The sequence below is a fragment of the Ursus americanus genome, chromosome 21 (genome assembly GCF_024610735.1).
Source record: "Ursus americanus isolate L20-20 chromosome 21, mUrsAme1.1.p, whole genome shotgun sequence".
Taxonomy (NCBI): Eukaryota; Metazoa; Chordata; class Mammalia; order Carnivora; family Ursidae; genus Ursus; species Ursus americanus.
The window spans coordinates 47,915,347-47,932,448 of record NC_142147.1 but is presented as its reverse complement, the minus strand read 5'-3'; the positions used below and the strand labels follow the sequence as shown (position 1 = coordinate 47,932,448).

The 17,102-nt window shown below is 55.8% G+C and overlaps 1 protein-coding gene across 3 annotated transcripts; it reads left to right on the top strand.

Annotated features, from left to right (window-relative positions):
• Window positions 1-148: 148 nt before the first annotated feature.
• On the top strand, window positions 149-16,455 carry PPP1R13L (protein phosphatase 1 regulatory subunit 13 like). Of its 3 annotated transcripts, XM_045809955.2 has the most exons (14): window positions 149-203; window positions 1,326-1,606; window positions 6,336-6,412; window positions 6,518-6,660; window positions 7,012-7,522; window positions 7,613-7,711; window positions 7,788-7,879; window positions 8,141-8,621; window positions 9,756-10,210; window positions 12,564-12,695; window positions 12,794-12,927; window positions 13,037-13,203; window positions 14,792-14,991; window positions 15,871-16,455. In XM_045809955.2, the coding sequence occupies exons 3-14, from the start codon at window positions 6,358-6,360 to the stop codon at window positions 15,907-15,909; spliced, it is 2,508 nt and encodes an 835-aa protein (XP_045665911.1). In that variant the 5' UTR covers window positions 149-203; window positions 1,326-1,606; window positions 6,336-6,357; the 3' UTR covers window positions 15,910-16,455. The 3 variants fall into 3 exon arrangements, with proteins under 3 accessions (XP_045665911.1, XP_087727033.1, XP_087727034.1); XM_087870907.1 differs by lacking the exons at window positions 149-203; window positions 1,326-1,606 and adding an exon at window positions 2,640-2,716; XM_087870908.1 differs by lacking the exons at window positions 149-203; window positions 1,326-1,606 and having other exon boundaries at window positions 6,337-6,422.
• Window positions 16,456-17,102: the final 647 nt, after the last annotated feature.

Below are 17,102 nucleotides of genomic sequence, written 5' to 3'. Positions count from 1 at the left end.
TCTTTTTCCGAAAATCTGCTCCCCAAAGCCTCTGGTTGGCTGCTTGGCGGGAGTTAGCGCCTCACCAGGTCCCGGTATGTATCCCCCCCAATCTCTCAGACATTATTTGCTCCAACGTCGTCTTAAAGGGGCGGCCACATTGGTAGCTCCTAACTCTTAAAGAGACAGGAAGCTCGATTGGTCTGAGATTCTTAAAGAGACAGGTAAGAGTCTAGGTTGGAAGGGCCGTGCTTTCAATGTTACAATCCCTTCTTGGGGGGCCCAGATGCCTGGGAAATTCGGAACTTGAGTGGGACAAGTGGGAAAATGGAGAAATGGGATAATTCCTCCGGAGGGCGTGAAGTACCAGCTTAGGGGCGGGGCTTTTGAGCTCCTAGGGAGCGGGAAACTTAAGGGGAGGAGCCTGTGGGCCTCGGGGCGGGACCTCCAGATTCCTGAGCTAAACACGCGTGGGGCGGTGCGGACTAAGGGGCGGGGTTTCTGGACCAAACGAGACAGAGAGATGCTCCCGAAGACTTAGTTTAGTGCGTGGGGGACAGTCCCGAAGGCTTTGAGGATGGGTGAAGGAGTAGAAGGCTTGGTCAGTGCCCTTTCTCCGCCGGGGGAGGGGCGCGTGTAAACAGCGGCACGTGGACACAGATTTGGGGGCCGCATCCACGCCCCTTTCCACAGAGACCGCACGGCTTGGGGCGGCGGGCGGAGCCGCGGGACGGCGGCTAGACAGGGTGACCCGACTGCATTCCTGGCCGGTGTGTCAGCGCTACTTCCCGCCCCCTCTGCTGTGATTTCGGATCCTATTCGAGAATTGGGGCGTCCCCCTTTCTCAGGGTGTGAGCGGCTTCCCAGAGCGGAAGGAGGGTCAGGGGAAGGGGACGCGTTCCCTCAGCGGGGGATCACCAGCCAGTTCCCCAGCGTGGGCGAGACACCAGGGCGCCGCCCCTCGGGCTCCGAACTACAATTCCCAGAGGACGCGAGGAGGGGAGACGCTCGACGTCCATCGCGAAAGCTGCTGGGGATTGTAGTCCCACCCTACGACTTTGGACTCTGTTGCTGGGAAAATCTGTAAAGATCCAACCCATCCTTTTTACCGACGGGGAGATTGAGGCTTAGAGACTCGAGGAGATACTGACTTAGGGAGGCTCTCTTCTCGCCTTACGGGCGGGGCATGTGAGTCTCCCCCAGTCTCTAGCCTTCTACACCTTTGGTGACGTCCAAATCTTCTTTCTAGAAGGGGGAAACTAAGCCTGGAGCGGTGGGTCAGAGATTCAGGAGGCTGTCTCCCGCAATCACCGCGATGTTAATGTCGATTCTGTCTACGTGGTCAGGTTGCCCTCGGCTTCCGGACCTCGTTCTTTCTGTCTGTGAAATGGACTTTTGGTGATTCCCAATGGGAACGTCTCAGGCTGCGTACTGCCCCTCCAGGACTACAAGTCCCAAGGTGCTCGAGGCGACCCCTACTCTCCCTCCCCTCCGGGACCCGCCTCCCTCCAGCCGGAGTCACGTCGTCTAACCTGTTCCCGGCGCCTGCCCCGCCCCGTCCTCCGCTCCCCGCAGCCGGAGCCGGAGCCGGAGGAAGTCCCCCGGTGCCAGGATCTGCCCCGGATCCGTGAGTTCCACCCCCCTGGGGTCCAGAGGCTCTGGAGGAGGCCGACACTGCGTCCCTGGGAGGACTGGGAGGGGACTCGGATGCCGAGTCCCAGGGCGGAATTGGGGGTGCGCAGATGCCAGGGTCCTTCGAAGAAAAGAACTCATATTTACTGGACGAAAGGAAAGGGGACTCTGATGCCTGAGTTATTGGGTTGGAGGGCTCGGACGCCATGGTCCCGGGGAGACGCTGGAGCTGGGACTCCCGAGTCCCACGAACTGGGCGCTCTCAGAAGCCTGAGTCTTTGAGTAGAATTGGGGTGTCGGATCCCTGAGTCCTGGGCAGAAATGACAAGACCCAGACTGATGGGGCTCTGGAAAGGGCGGCCGTCCCTGACGCCCTCCAGCTGCCTTCTCGACCGAGCCTATAGGTCTCGAGGCAGAATTAGGAGTGGGATGGGGATAGTGGAACTCGGGGCCCTGAAATGTAGCAGGACAAGCCCCCGAGGTCCCTGTGGAGGCTGGGTTCCGGCGCTTCCTACACTTTCCGGCTCTGAGGTGGGGGCCAGGGAGGGAACCGGGGCAGCTCTCCAACCTGCGTGCGGCTGCGAGATCCCCAACATATCATTAACCGGGGCGTCAGACCTGCCTAACCAGAGGAGGGACCTCCACCCTTAGGGCGCCCCCTCGTGGGGGAGGGAGCCTCCCATTACCCCTTGGAGGTGGGAAATATTTGGGATTTGCAGAGGGGGTTCTAGAACCCAGGGCAGAATTACAGAAGGTGGGACTGGATTCTGGGAGGCTTCCATGGCTGGGCACTACACAGGCATGACACAGAGAGGACATGGGTAAACTGAGGCTAAGAGGTCACACAGGTAGAGTTGATTATAGAGTTTGGCCGGTCCTGGGCAGCTGTCTTAGATACCAGAGCTGATTAGAGTTTGGTTTCCTCCTTCTTCTGCAGTTGTCTGGGGGACGGGATTCCATCCATTCCCACCAGATTTTCTGACTAACCTTCTCCCTCCTAGGGCTCCTCGCCCTGACCCTGAGGTGAGAAATGTCACCTCCACCCCCATCTGTCTGACCTGAGGTAGTGTGGGAGATAAGCGAGGGATAGAGGCTAATTCTGGAGGTGTGTGTCTGTCCTTGAAGCTGGGGGAGGGCAGGGACGGGCACCTCCCTCTGTCTCCCCCTTCTCTCCACCCCCACGCGTCATGTGAGGGGATTGAACAGGGGGTGGGGGAGGCAGGGGGTTCTGATGAGAGAGGGAAGAACTTCCTAATGTCTGGGCTTGAAGGGCATTCGGTGATAGCCTGAGATGAAATTAAAAATAATAACCAACCGTGGCTGCCAAGACAGAGCTCACAGCATGCCAGGCTCAGGGCTGGTAGGTAGATGGGGTGGTTCCCACTGTCTACAGAGGTCTCAGGCAACTGCCCAAAGCTGTTGACTCCACCCCAGGCAATGACTTCTCTCTACTCCACTGGGGAAACCAAGGCTGGAGAGCGGGCACAGCCTACAGCCTGGGCTTTTGCCACCTTGTCTCTGGAATCTCCCAGGGCGCCCCATGCCCCTGTGCCTGAATTTTTGGGGATGAGCACAAGCCAGAACTCACTAATGTACAGGGCAAATTTAGGGTTTAGGAAGTTGAGACTCCAGAGGTCAAAACCCAGGGCTTTTAGACTCTCAGAAAGAGTTGAAAGGGCTCTTTTGTGGAAAACAAAACAAAACAAGACAAAACAAAACAAGGTTCCGGTGGGTCTTGAGCCCCTCACTGTGTGTCAGATCCTGTGTTATCTTAAAGAACAGCCAAGGAAGCTCTGTAATTACGAATCCTATATGTGTGAACTTTATTTGGTGTCCTGCATTGTTCTAAACGCTGTACATAAATTATGTCACTCACACCCTTTTGAGGAGAAGGTATTAATTATGTCACTAAACCTCACACCCTTTTGAGGAGAAGGTATTAATTTCCCCATTATACACACAAGGAAACTGAGGCACGGAGAAACTATATAAGTAGTCCAGGGCAGAGACTTAGATAGGGGAAGGCCCTAGCCTGTTCCACAGTCGTCCACAGAGGGGAAAACCAGGTCCCCGAGAAGGCGGGGTCTCTTCCAACGTCAGTCCGTCGGGACAGAAATGTAGAATTCCAACCAGGGTATTCCCTAGCCTGGCGCTCTGTCTCGGTTCCCACTGAGGATGATGATTCCTCCAGGAAGCCCCCCAGGATCCTTAACCCCGAAAAACTTGCTTGGCTTGGCCGCGTGTATGGGTCCGGGGGAATGAGAGTTAGGGGTGGAGGGGAAAGGGAGGAGAGGGAGCTGGGGTTAGAGGGTACCCAGGGGTGGACTAGAGCCCTCACGAGGCGGAGTGGGGAGCTGGAAGCGCAGGGCAGGGGCCTGGGAACAGAGGCGCGGCCCGCGCCGCCCTCGCGCCCCGCCCGGCCCCCGCTCCCCTGCCGCGGGAGGTGAGGCACCTGCCCAGACCCGCCAGCGCATTCCCGGGGTCTGAGCTCAGGCGCTGTCCGCCCGCCCCGCTAGGGTCAGGCCGTGTCCCGGAGCGCCCCCTGGTGGCCCCGACAACCCCTCTGTCTGCACCAGCCCTGGGAGGGCCCAACGCCCATCCTTGGCATTTCCTTAGAGCCAGAGAGGATGTCAGCATGGGATCCGAGAGTCTTAGAAATTTGGGAATCCTGAAAGAACGTCTCGCTGCCAGAATACTGGCACCGGAGGCTGCACAGAATCATTCCCTTTTATATTTTAACAGACACAGAGTGTTTCCTGTGTAGGTGAGGTTCTAAAAGCCCTGAGTTCTGAGCTGTAGTCTATACTTTCTGAGGCTTGAATTCTCAGAGTCTTAATTCCTCTTGCACTTTCCGGGCAGTTGGATCCTCGCTGTAGTCCTCTAAGGTGGATTGCTATGCATCTTCTTTTTTTTTTTTTTTTTAAGATTTTATTTATTTATGTGACAGAGAGACAGCCAGCGAGAGAGGGAACAGCGGAGAAGCCCGATGTGGGACTCGATCCCGAAACACCGGGATCACGCCCTGAGCCGAAGGCAGACGCCCAACGACTGCGCCACCCAGGCGCCCCCCCCCCCCTTTTTTTTTTTTTAAAGATTTTAGCTATGTATCTTCATTTTACAGATCAAGAGGCACTCTTGTCAGGGTCAGAGGTGCCACCAGATTTGAACCCCTCCTGTCTGTCCTGACACTTCCCTAACCATGCATTCAGCTAGACTTTTAGGGCAGCGGAATCCTGGGATAGATAGAACATGATGCAGGGAGATGGAGAAATCTAAGCTAGCAAAACTGGAGAATTCTAGAATATTCCAAAGATAGAATCTGGGACTCAGAACTTTTGGACAAGAGACTATCAAGCTGAGAGTTTTAGGCTCTGTAGAGCTTTAATTACAACCTCAAGGTCCTTACAGTTTCAGAATCTAGGCCTCTGAGAGACTGAAGAGGCCTCTTAGAATAGCTGATTTGCCTCCTCCTTTCACTGTTGGGGAAACTGAGGCCCGAGGAGTAGATGGGACTTGTTGCCCAAGGTCACACGCTCTCAACACACCCAGATGAACCACCAGCCCCAACAGGTTCTGTTCCGAGGCTTCCCAGACAGAGGCCAGAATCAGCATGCCCCAGCCCGCCCCGCTGCCCACGCCTGCACCTCCTGGGGAGGTGGCCAAGCGGGCGGGCGTGGTGGCTACCATGGGGATGGGGATGGTGCTGGCTTGACCGGTTCCTGGTGGCCTGGCTCCTTCCCACTGAGCCAGTGACCACAGCAGCCCGACCACCCCTCACCACCTCCCTGTTCTTCCTGTGAACACTGGGAAAAAGGTTGACTCTGGGGAGAGGAAGCTGAGTGGTCCCTGCCCTCTGGGACTCTTCCAAGTCTGGTCGAGATGACCCAGACTAACAAGTCAGATCCGGGTGTGAAACATAATACTGCCAACTCCTTGCAGGGTGATCTTGAACAAATAGTTCTGAGCCACACTTTTTTGCCTGCTGCTGTGATTTTGACCGTGAGATGCGGTATTGGGCACAGGCACTTGGCACAGTTCTAAGAGGCAGTGACCCCTCAGCTACCAGTGGTTATCTTATTTCATTATGCCCTCAAGCAACTATCACAGGTACACAGTAGGCAGCACAATTACATTTTTAAAAAATATCCCTAGTGGGGCGCCTGGGTGGCTCAGTCAGTTAAGCGTCTGCCTTTGGCTCAGATCATGATCCCAGAGTCCTGGGATCAAGTCCTGCATTGGGCAGCCTGCTTCTCCCTCTCCCTCTGCTGCTCCCCCTGCTTACGCGTGTGCGCGCGCTCTCTTTCTAATAAACAAATAAAAATCTTTAAAAAAAAAATAAAAAGATCCCAAGCATTTAAAAAAAAATGATATCCCTAGCATCTAGCATAGTAGTAGGCACTCGGTAATTATACTTTTGCATCCTTTGTTCCCCCAAATGCCTGGCCCACAGTAGGTAATCAGTGGATAATTGTTGAAGGAGTGATTCAGTTCTTATTAGGACTGACCTAGAAAGACGGACAGGGAGCTTCGTAAAGAGAGTGAATTGTCCAGAGGCATCCGGGAGGACTTGAAGGAGGGCAGTGCCCAGCCAGGGAAGTGGAGGGGCATAGCGCTAACAGCGGAGGGAGCTAAGAGAGTAAAGGCTCTGTCTGGCTGCTCTGCGACCCCGGGTTCCCTGCGGGCGGGATCTGAGAAGGCTTCCCCCCTCACACACGCCTCCGCAGGCGCCCCGCTTCCGCCGGCACCATGGACAGCGAGGCATTCCAGAGCACGAGGGACCTTCTGGACCTGAACTTCCAGTGTGAGCTGGGGTAGGGGGCGGGGCTTGCCCCGGAGGGGCCCTCGCGGATAGAGGCGGGGCGCTGCAGCGAGACCCAGGTCCTTACTGCTACTCCCTCCTGCACAGCTCTGGCCATGAAGCACATGGACCTGAAGCAGATGGAGCTGGACACGGCGGCGGCCAAGGTGGACGAACTGACCAAACAGCTGGAGTCGCTGTGGTCGGACTCGCCCACGCCTCCCGGCTCGCAGGCCGGAGCCCCCACTAGGGTGAGCCTACTCGCCTCGGTCCCCGCCTTGGCCCCCAAAGCCAGCTTCTTTCTGCCTGGAACTCTGTCCCATTGGGTTGTACAGGCCGTGGGCACTTGAAAGAGGGAACCAGTATAAATGGACATCTGACAGGACCCTTGGAAGAAAAGGGTCTTTTTCTAAGAGGCGGGCTAGCCTCAGTCCTGATTTCAGGGCTGTCTCGCCAGTTACCCCTCACCAGGGCCCCCTGTGCCTGACTCTCCAGCCCTGGTCCAACTCCCTTAGGTTAATTTCCAATGACCTCTTTTGATCTCTTACTAACCCCTCTACTAATGTCTCCTTTGACTCCTCAATGTCCCGGCCTCCCCACAGCTGTCCCGATACAGCTCCAGCCCGGTCCCCGAGCCCTTCAGCAGCCGCGGGTCTCCCCGGAAGGCGGCCACCGACGGTGCAGACACCTCGTTCGGACGCTCCGAGAGCGCCCCGGTTTTGCACCCCTACAGCCCGCTGTCCCCTAAAGGCCGGCCCTCGTCACCGCGCACCCCGCTCTACCTGCAGCCGGATGCCTACGGCAGCCTGGACCGCGCGCCCTCTCCCCGGCCCCGCGCCTTCGATGGCACAGGCAGCCCCCTTGGCCGTGCGCCCTCCCCGCGGCCTGGATCGGGCCCGCTCCGCCAGCAGGGTCCCCCCACGCCCTTCGACTTCCTGGGCCGCGCGGCTTCCCCGCGTGGCAGCCCCCTGGCGGAGGGGCCCCAGGCTTTCTTCCCCGAGCGCGGGCCCTCGCCACGCCCCCAGACTTCAGCCTACGATGCGCCTGTGGCCTTTGGGAGCCCCCTACTGGGCGCGGGCGGTAGTGCTTTCGCCCCACCTCTGCGCGCTCAAGGTGAACGAGGGGGCCTCATTTTGGGGGGTGGGAGGGATGCAGGCCTTGGACCAGCCTCCCGGTATATCCCGATTCGCCACCTCTCCCTAGACGACTTAACGCTGCGCCGGAGGCCCCCCAAAGCCTGGAATGAGTCTGACCTGGACGTGGCATACGAGAAGAAATCTTCGCAGACGGCAAGCTACGAACGTGAGTGGTGGGAGGCCAGAGGAGGTGGGGAGCCCGGAGAGGCAGCCCCCAGACCCTAATGATTCCCGCCTTGCAGGCCTGGACGTCTTCTCACGGCCTGCTTCGCCAGGCCTGCAGCTGTTACCCTGGAGAGAGAGCAGCCTGGATGGGCTGGGGGCCACCAGCAAGGTGAGGGGCAGCTGGGGAGGGGGCTGGTGGGCAGGGGCCAGGAGTGCGGTCAGGACCACCTCCCATTCCTGGCTGCACCCCCAGTCTCTGTGCCCTCCACCCCGAGCTCTTCCTTCTTTATCCTGGATTTTCACCCCCTCCCTGACCGCCTTTCCCTTACTCCCTCTGGCTTCCCTCACCTTCTCTCCCTTCTTGACCCCCTCCTCCTTTATCATTCCCTCCCACCTGAGCCCCTTCTTTCCTCCTCTCCTTTCCCCCCAGGACAACCTCACCAGCGCCACTCTGCCCCGCAATTACAAGGTCTCCCCTCTGGCCAACGACAGGCGTTCTGATGTGGGCAGCTACCGCAGATCACTGGGCTCCACGGGGCCGTCAGGCACTTTGCCCCGCAGCTGGCAGCCTGTCAGCCGCATCCCCATGCCCCCTTCCAGCCCCCAGCCCCGCGGTGTCCCGCGCCAGCGCCCCATCCCCCTCAGCATGATATTCAAGCTGCAGAATGCCTTCTGGGAGCATGGGGCCAGCAGGGCCATGCTCCCTGGCTCCCCCATCTTCTCCCGAGCACCCCCGCCTAAGCTGCCTCCCCAGCCCCAGCCACCCCCTCAGCCCCAGCCACCCCCACAGGCCCAGCCCCAGCCTCAGCCTCCTCCCCAGCCCCAACCCCAGCCCCAACCCCAGCCCCAGCCTCAACCCCCTGCCCCAGTCCCCCAACCTCCCCAACAGACTTGGCCCCCTGTGAGCGAAGGTGAGTCAGCACTGGGGGGCCCACAGGGCTGGTTTGAGTGAGGACAGATGGCTGGGGACCAGAACAGCTGGGGGAGCCATCACAGCCAGACACCCATTTCCAGACACTCTCCCTGCAGAGAGCAAGGCTAGAGGAGCTTGGGAATTCGCTCAGAAACTAGGGATAGTATGGTGGTTAAGCACGGGCCCTAGAGTCAGACTGCCTGGCTCCATGCTGTGTGACCTTGGACAAGTCACTTAACCTCTCTGGACCTCAATTTCCTTGAGCGTAAAAGGTGATAGAGCCCACCTTACTGATTATGGTATTAGATTATTTATTCCATATAAAGTCATTAAAATAGGACCTGATGTGTAGGAAGATCTCAATAGTTATTACACTAGTTATAATAATTATTAATATGTTTGTGTGTGTGAGACCAGCACAGAGCCTAGAGTCAAAGCAAAATGTGTTTTGAGCCCCTCTCCACTGCTGACTCGCTGTATGGCTCAGGAGAAATCAGCTAACCTATCTGAGCTTCTGTTTCGTCATCTGTGAAAAGAGATTAATAATAACTACCTCGTAGATTGTGATAGACGTTCAGTGAAATACATGTGTAGAGAATGGTCATTCCTATTTTTACCCACTTTAGAAGCTCTGATAGAGAGAAATAAGACCAAGAGACCATCAAGCACAAGGATTCTAGTCCCAGCAAGAGTATTCTGCCTGAGAGGGTAGGCAAGGAAGTGCCTAGAATCTCAGCAAGTCAAGGCCATCGTGATGGTAGGAGCACAAGATTCAGAAGTCAGAGGGACCAGAGTTCAAATAGCAACCATGTGGCTTTGGGCAACTGACTTGCCCTCTCTGATGCCCAGCTTCCCTCTCTGGAATGAGGCGATGGTAGCAGTATCTACCTCCCAAGGTAGTGGTGAGAATTCAGTAAGACAGGCACATGCTAAGTGCTTGATAAATGGGAGATGTCACAATCATATGTTATTCACAGCCCACGGAAAGTAGCCCAGAGAGAGCAAGGAACCGCCCTGAGGTCACACAGCAAATCAGATGCTGGCTACGGGTCCTGGAAGTTGTGGGCTTGGAAAAGGGGGTGTTGGGGTTCTCCCAGGCCCCATTCTCTGATGGGCTTCTTGTTCCTTCTAGGCCCCCCCAAACCTCCCCCTGAGCTGGAGCCTGAGCCGGAGCTGGAGGGGCTGCTGACCCCCGTGCTGGAGGCTGGTGATGCAGACGAAGGCGCTGTAACTCGGCCCCTCAGCCCCACGAGGCTGCAGCCAGCACTGCCGCCTGAGGCACAGACAGTGCCCGAGCTGGAGGAGGTGGCCCGGGTGCTGGCAGAGATACCGCGACCCCTCAAACGTAGGGGCTCCATGGAGCAGAGCCCAGCTGTAGCCCTGCCCCCCACCCACAAGAAGCAGTACCAGCAGATCATCAGCCGCCTCTTCCATCGTCACGGTGGGCCTGGGGGGCCTGAGCCCGAACTCTCCTCCATCAGTGAGGCATCAGAAGTGAGGGCAGGGCCCCCTGCCCCTGCCCCACCAGCTCCCATCCCACCCCCAGCCCTGCCCCAGATCAGCCCACCAGAACAGCTGCAGAGCATGGTAAGTAATAGAGGAGGACTGGGGGGGGGGGGGACGGTGTCTATTAGCACATGGAGGTGCCCCTTTCCTTTTGGGACAGGACCTGAAAATCTCACACATCACATGTGCCTCTTCCAATTGGCCAGGAACCCAGCTGCAAGGGAGGCTGGGAAATGTAGTCTTTAATCTAGGTGTTGCCTGGGTTCTGAAGACAGGGAGAATGTCTCGGGAGAGGGGTTCACAGGTCTTGGCCACACAGAGGCTTTCTCTGCTCCTCTCCAGTAACCTGCCTCCAAGGCCATCCCTACAGAAATCTTGGAGTCTTAACACCTGGAAATGAGTGTGTCAGTGGGTTTATTCCAGGACCTGAAAAGCCTGCTTGAATCAAGACAGTCACCATTTCTCTCCCTGGCTCCTGCACGGTCTCTCATGTCTGCCTTCTCTGGGGATCCATTCTCTCCTCTCAGACCTCACAAGCCTGCGCCATGGCTAGAAATGGTCTGCCTAGCCATGACTCAAAATGACCTCTCACTTCAGGCCCCATGGTGTCCTCTGACGCTGCTCAGAGCTGCTTTCATTCAAAATTGCGAGAGCAAGTCTCTGGTCTCTGAGGCTGTGGGCGTTGTGATTAAGGGCACCGGCTACAGAGCTAGGCTGCCTGGTTCAAAGCCCAGCGCCATGGCACGGAGCAGCTGTGATATGATAGATACTTATAATAAGATACTTAGCCTCTCTGGGCCTCAGTTTCTTCATCTGTAAAATGGGGGTGAGAATAACCATAGGGTTGCTGTGGGCATTAAATACATGAATATAGTGCTTAGAACAGTGCCTGGCACTTAAGTATTAACCACTATTATTGTTAGCTTTTGACCAGGGGATGGTCACCTGCTAAACTTGCTCCAGTCCCTGCATCTTTTTTGGGGTTGTGTGGGGTTGTGTGTCGTGTTCTTTCAGTGTGGATGGACAGAGAGAGGGGAATGATTCCCAGGGAAGAAGCAGGGGCCAGGTAGACACCCCAAAATGCCTATTCCCAAGTCCTCCTAAAGTTGGAGCCAGGAAACGTTGAGATCCAGGCTCTTGAAATCACCTTGTAGAATTACAAAGTTCTGGCCATAAAGAAACTTGAAAGCTCACGGAATTCAAGAATTAAATCCTGTTCTCAGTCTCAGAACAGTGAAATTTCAGAATTCTAGAGCGCCAAAGTTTCAAGAAACAGGATCCTAGAATTTAAAAGTCAGTAAAGCCCACCCTGGTTATTAACTGATCCATGAAAATTTTAAACTGAAAATTAAAGACTCTTCCCATCTGAATCAGAAAATCACAGATCAGTGCACTAATATGTTGTAATACAGAATTCCATTTTATTTTATTATTAAAAAATTATCTTTTTAAGTAATCTCTACACCCATCGTGGGGCTTGAACTCACAGCCCTGAGATCAAGAATCCCATGCTGTACCAACTGAGCCAGCCGGGTACCCCCAGAATTATATTGTAAATGGACATTTTCCACTAGAGAAGAATATACAAACACCATAGCGACTAGGAGGAAATAGAAAAAAAGAATAAAGGCCAAAAATCACAGCGCTCAGAACCATGATTAACATTTTAAGTATCTCCTTCCAATCTGTTGGAATGAAATTCTAACCATAAAACATTTAAGTTCCCAATCATAGAATCTTCGGAATGCAACGTCTTAGGTCTTCAGCAATTTGACATGGCATAACTTAGCATTCCTGGACTCACAGCATATTGGAAATTTGAAATAGCTGAACCTCAGAGAATTTTGAAATCCATGGCTCTTGGGATCTCCAGATTCCGGGATCTTGAAATCATCGACATCAAGGACCAGAATCACAAAATGTTGCATGCTCTGAATACATGAATCTTGTTAGAGGACCCGTGAACATCAAAAATAAGAAAGCACAAGGAATAATAGGCTAAATAGTCTCATTCCAAACATCTGGAATTAACATTGGACCACAGTTTGATATGTGTGCTCCATAGCATTTATGCTTTATGAAAGAAATGACTGTGGACGGGTTGACTATCGGGCTTCTACCAATCATCACCTCGATGGTCTGCCAGCTTCCTTTCAGGTCTCAGGGGCCGAGATCCTATAATCACCAGATTCCCTGACTGTTGTGGGGGATCAGAGGCTATAGAACTAAGGCATCCCCTTCCCCATGGCCGTCTGGACTCAGGCTCTGTACCTCCCTGCGTTCCAATCCCAGCCCTACCTCTGTCTAGTGGGGCGGTGGCCTGGGGCGGCCACCACCGGGTCCCCGAGTCTCTGTTTTCCTTTCTAAGTAATGGGTTGATTAACAATCCACCCCAAGTCACTGAAGCCCCCCCCCCCCCGCCCGGTCCCCCCAGGAGATGCGCTCGGTGCTGCGGAAGGCAGGCTCCCCGCGGAAGGTCCGCCGGGCGCGCCTCAACCCGCTAGTGCTCCTGCTGGACGCCGCGCTGACCGGGGAGCTGGACGTGGTGCAGCAGGCGGTGAAGGAGGTGAGAGCGGCCAAAGTGCAGGGCAGGTGGGGTGGTGGCGGCCGACGCAGGATGGCCGCCCGCCGGGGACTGAGCCACCTCTTCCCCTGCCCGCCCAGATGAACGACCCGAGCCAGCCCAATGAGGAGGGCATCACCGCCTTGCACAACGCCATCTGCGGCGCCAACTACCCCATTGTGGACTTCCTCATCGCGGCCGGCGCCAACGTCAACTCCCCTGACAGCCACGGCTGGTGAGCTCTGACTCCGACCCGCGCGGGGCGGGCGTGGGGCGGGACGGCGCTGCTGGCCGGGGCACCCGCGGGCGAATGCGCGGCCACTCACGCACGCCTCCACGCCTAGGACACCGTTGCACTGCGCGGCGTCGTGCAACGACACGGCCATCTGCACGGCGCTGGTGCAGCACGGCGCAGCAATCTTCGCCACCACGCTCAGCGACGGAGCCACCGCCATCGAGAAGTGCGACCCCTACCGCGAGGGTTACACCGACTGCGCCACTTACCTGGCAGGTGCGAGGCACGCCTCTGGGGGAGGGTGGAGGTCGTGGAGACTGGGCCGCCCAGCTGGCAGTTGCGGAGGGGGAAGGGGCAGAATGCCAGTCGATCGTGGGAGAGATGTGGGGACTGTACCAATCAGGCGGCAGGATCACAGAGGAAGGGCGGCGGGATGGACCACCTGCGGGGGAGGAGGACTGGGCCTCCCACCTGGCAGGTGCAAGCGGGGTGTGTGGGGTGAGCAGACTGCCAACCTCGAGGGATGGGGGGGACATGGGCACTGTGCCATGCAAACTGGAGATCTGTGGGGAGAAGAGGGGTCTTTTAGATTGCACTGTTCACCTGCTTTCTCTGCGGGCATGGGGAGTTGGACGTTCCAATGATACCATTTACCTGGCATAGGGCTGGGCATGTGGGCTTTGCTACCTGTGGGAGGCACAGGGCCACACAGCTGGCAGGTGAGCAGGCCACGGCTTCTGGGGAGGGGCTTGGGGACTCTTCCACTTGGAGGGAGACACGAGGCTTCCCTTATGAAGGGGGGGGGGCATATCACCTAACCAGGTGATGGGAGGAAGTAGGTAGCCTTTACCAAGGGGCTGTGCAGAGCGTCCGAATTACACACCTGGGGTGGGTGGGCAAACGTTAACATAGGGTGGGGTTAGGAACATCACAGAGCTGGAGTAGGTCAAGTGGTAGGACCTGTGGGTGGCAGACCTGCCGTGCCACCTAATGGCAGAAACTGGCCAAGAGCCTTGGGGCTTCTGGGTGAGCAGGGGTAGACGGGGACTGCACCACTGGGGCACGAAATAGACTATAAGCTTCGGGGAGGGCATCAGGCCCTTACACTTTTGTGCAGGGAGGTGGAGCCTATGAGATGTGGAGCTTGGAGTGTCCTGCCTGCCTTGGACACGGAGATTCTGTGAGGGTCAAGTAGAGACTGGATAGCACACCTGGCAGGGAGGGGAGGCGGAACCGGAACCGGTGGACTGAACCACTAGAGAGAGGGAGCATGGTGGACCGTACCATTTGGGGGGGGGGGCTAAAATCTTGATGGACATTTTACCACTTAAGGGGGCGGGGGTGGGTGGGCTGTACCCTCTGGAAGTTATTGCATCCTCTTTGGCGATTTTGTCACTTGGGGAGGGGGAAGCGATGTGGACTCACCATCTGGGAACGGGGAGGCGGGGAAGGGCTGTACCATGCGAGGAAGGGGGTGAGACTATGGAAACCGTACAGCTTGGGGGGGGGGGCGGCGCAGGGCGGTCGGGGCGCAGCTGACCTCACCTCTGGGAGTGACACAGGGACTTGATGTCCTAGAGGTAATGGGGACCACTGACCCTGCCTCGGGGGTTGGAGGCCCCAGTTTGATGCACCCTGATGTTCTCGAATTCCAGAGACTGCCAGTACCCGGCAGCTGACTCCAGCTTAAGCGCCCTTCTCCAGACAGGGGTCCACAACTTCGCAGGTGGCTCATCCCTCAGCTGTGGGGGGTGCCACATCCCGGGGCCTGTCCCTGTCCTCAGCGTGTCTCGTGTCCCCAAGCGTTCTAACCCTCCCCCCTCCCCGACCTGGTGCTCACAGTCCCGGCCGGTTTATGTTTCAGATGTGGAGCAGAGCATGGGGATAATGCACAGCGGGGTGGTGTACGCGCTCTGGGACTACAGCGCCGAGTTCGGGGACGAGCTGTCCTTCCGCGAGGGCGAGTCGGTCACCGTGCTGCGGAGGGACGGACCCGAGGAGACGGACTGGTGGTGGGCCGCGCTGCATGGCCAGGAGGGCTACGTACCTCGCAACTACTTCGGGGTGAGCCCCAGGGAGAGATGGTATCGGCGTCCGGTGGCTGTTTGGGGAAAGGGGTGATGCTGGGAAAAAGATGAGCAAGAGGGACAGTCCATTATACTGGGGGCAAAATAGGTCTGAAGAATCCATTACGGGTCGTGGGGAGATGGGGAAAACCAATTATAATAATGTAAGGGCGGTAAGGGAGAGCGCCCCCTACAGTTGGGGGAGAAAGAGTCCCTTCCTGGTGGTATTGTGGGGAACTCACTGCCTTCCTAGGTATGTTATTGGTTCATGCTCAAATATTTTTTTATCATCCCTACTTATATTACTGGGAAGGCAAGGAAGAGTGTATTTTAGCCAAGGGAAGCCATGAAGAATCCCATTTTAGTAACCAGGGGAAGTTAAAGAATTGTGTATTGCTGGTGTAGTGGTGAGGACACTTTTGTTACACTGCAAGGGGCACGGAGAGGAAGAATCCATTATTAAAATGATGGTAGAATTGAGGGCGATTGTACTTGGTTAAGGGAAGAGACCAGGAAGATCTCATTATATTACTAGGGGAGAAGATTCTTTTAATTTGGGGATGGGCCGTGGTAGGTCCCAATGAGACAGCCATGGTGGTCGGGAGAGAAGCAGGTGTTTCCTTCATGGCAATATGGAAGCCTCGGAACATTCCATTTCATCAGCTGGGCTGCTGACTCTTAAGGCTTCATCTGGTGCTTGGTGGTGACAGGGGCCTTGGGGATGCTGGAGTCATCTGGGAGTCTGCTGAAGGAGTCTGTTAGGAAGGGAAGGGAGGATGGAGACAGCTCACCTGTTTGGTGGGTGACCCCATTAAAACTGGGGGATGGGATGAAGTAGTGAGGATTCCTGGTGTCTAAAGATCCTGCCTTCCCTCAGCTCTTCCCCAGGGTGAAGACTCAGAGGAATAAGGTCTAGCCGCACAGAAGGATGTTGCCAAGGGAGGCAGGAGGGAGCAGCCCTGCCTTTGCCCCAGACGTCTCCCTCAGTAAACGCTGCGTCTCCTTGGGCCCCAAGCCCGACAGGGGTGGGGGCCTCACCTCCAGCTCTCTGCTTCCCTGGAAGCCCAGGGGAGAAGGAGAACCTCAGCCTTAAGTTTAGACACTGCCTTAGCCACGGGAGATTGCCTTGGGGCTGGGAATCCTTGGAGGCGAGAGGCTCCCCCACCCTCCTCCATTTGCCCAATCAGATCCCGTCCAAAGTGCCTTCGACTCCTCCTGCCAACCCCTCCCACCCCCTCAAAACAAGCCAACACACCATCCTGGGGGAGCCTGGGATGTGTCACCTCCCCTGGATTTCCCTGGGAGTCACCTCTCCTCCAATCTCTGCAGGGCTGGGCGAGACACACTGGTCTCTAGCAGGACCTCTGTCCCACCTCTCCCCAGTCAAGTGCCTTCACCTAGTGCTGGTTTATAACCACATAGGGACATTTTTCCTTCTAAATAAAGGTAGTTCGCACAGAAATGGACTTCCCTGTCTTTGGATCCCCTTCTGACCTAATAAGCGCGCATCACCTTTACCGTGTTTGACAAACCAGTTTGAAGGAAGCCCCTTTCTGAGGGATTTCTGTCATGTAAATCCAATTCTTCCTCTTCCAAGCACAACTGTTTTTTTGGGAGGGGGGAGGGTTTTTTTGTTTTTGTTTTGTAATGTCTTGATTTTTTTTTTCACGTTTTAGATTCTTGCTTTATGTCTTTAAACATTTTAAGCTTGGTTATTTTATAGTGTATGCATGATAATTCTATCATCTGAAGTTTGGGGCCATGGACTTGTACAATTTGCTGTGTCTGCTGGTTCTTGCTCATGGTGGATTGTTTCCTTGTGTGTGTTGACATGATGGATCAGGAGACCGTCTTCGACAGGGCTTTATCTTCCTGAAATCCATGTGGCCTTGTTAAGGCTGTGACCCTGAAGAGTGACTTTCCTTTGCTCATGTCCCACTTTATTGCGTAAACTGCTCCTTGAAGACTTTTGGTAAAGCACAAGCGTATATCTCCTCTGTGTATTTCTTGACAAATCCTAAGACAACAGCACTGACGTGGTATGCGATGTCTGATACAATAGCCACCAGTCTCATGGGGCTATTTAAATTTAAATTAATTAAAATTCAA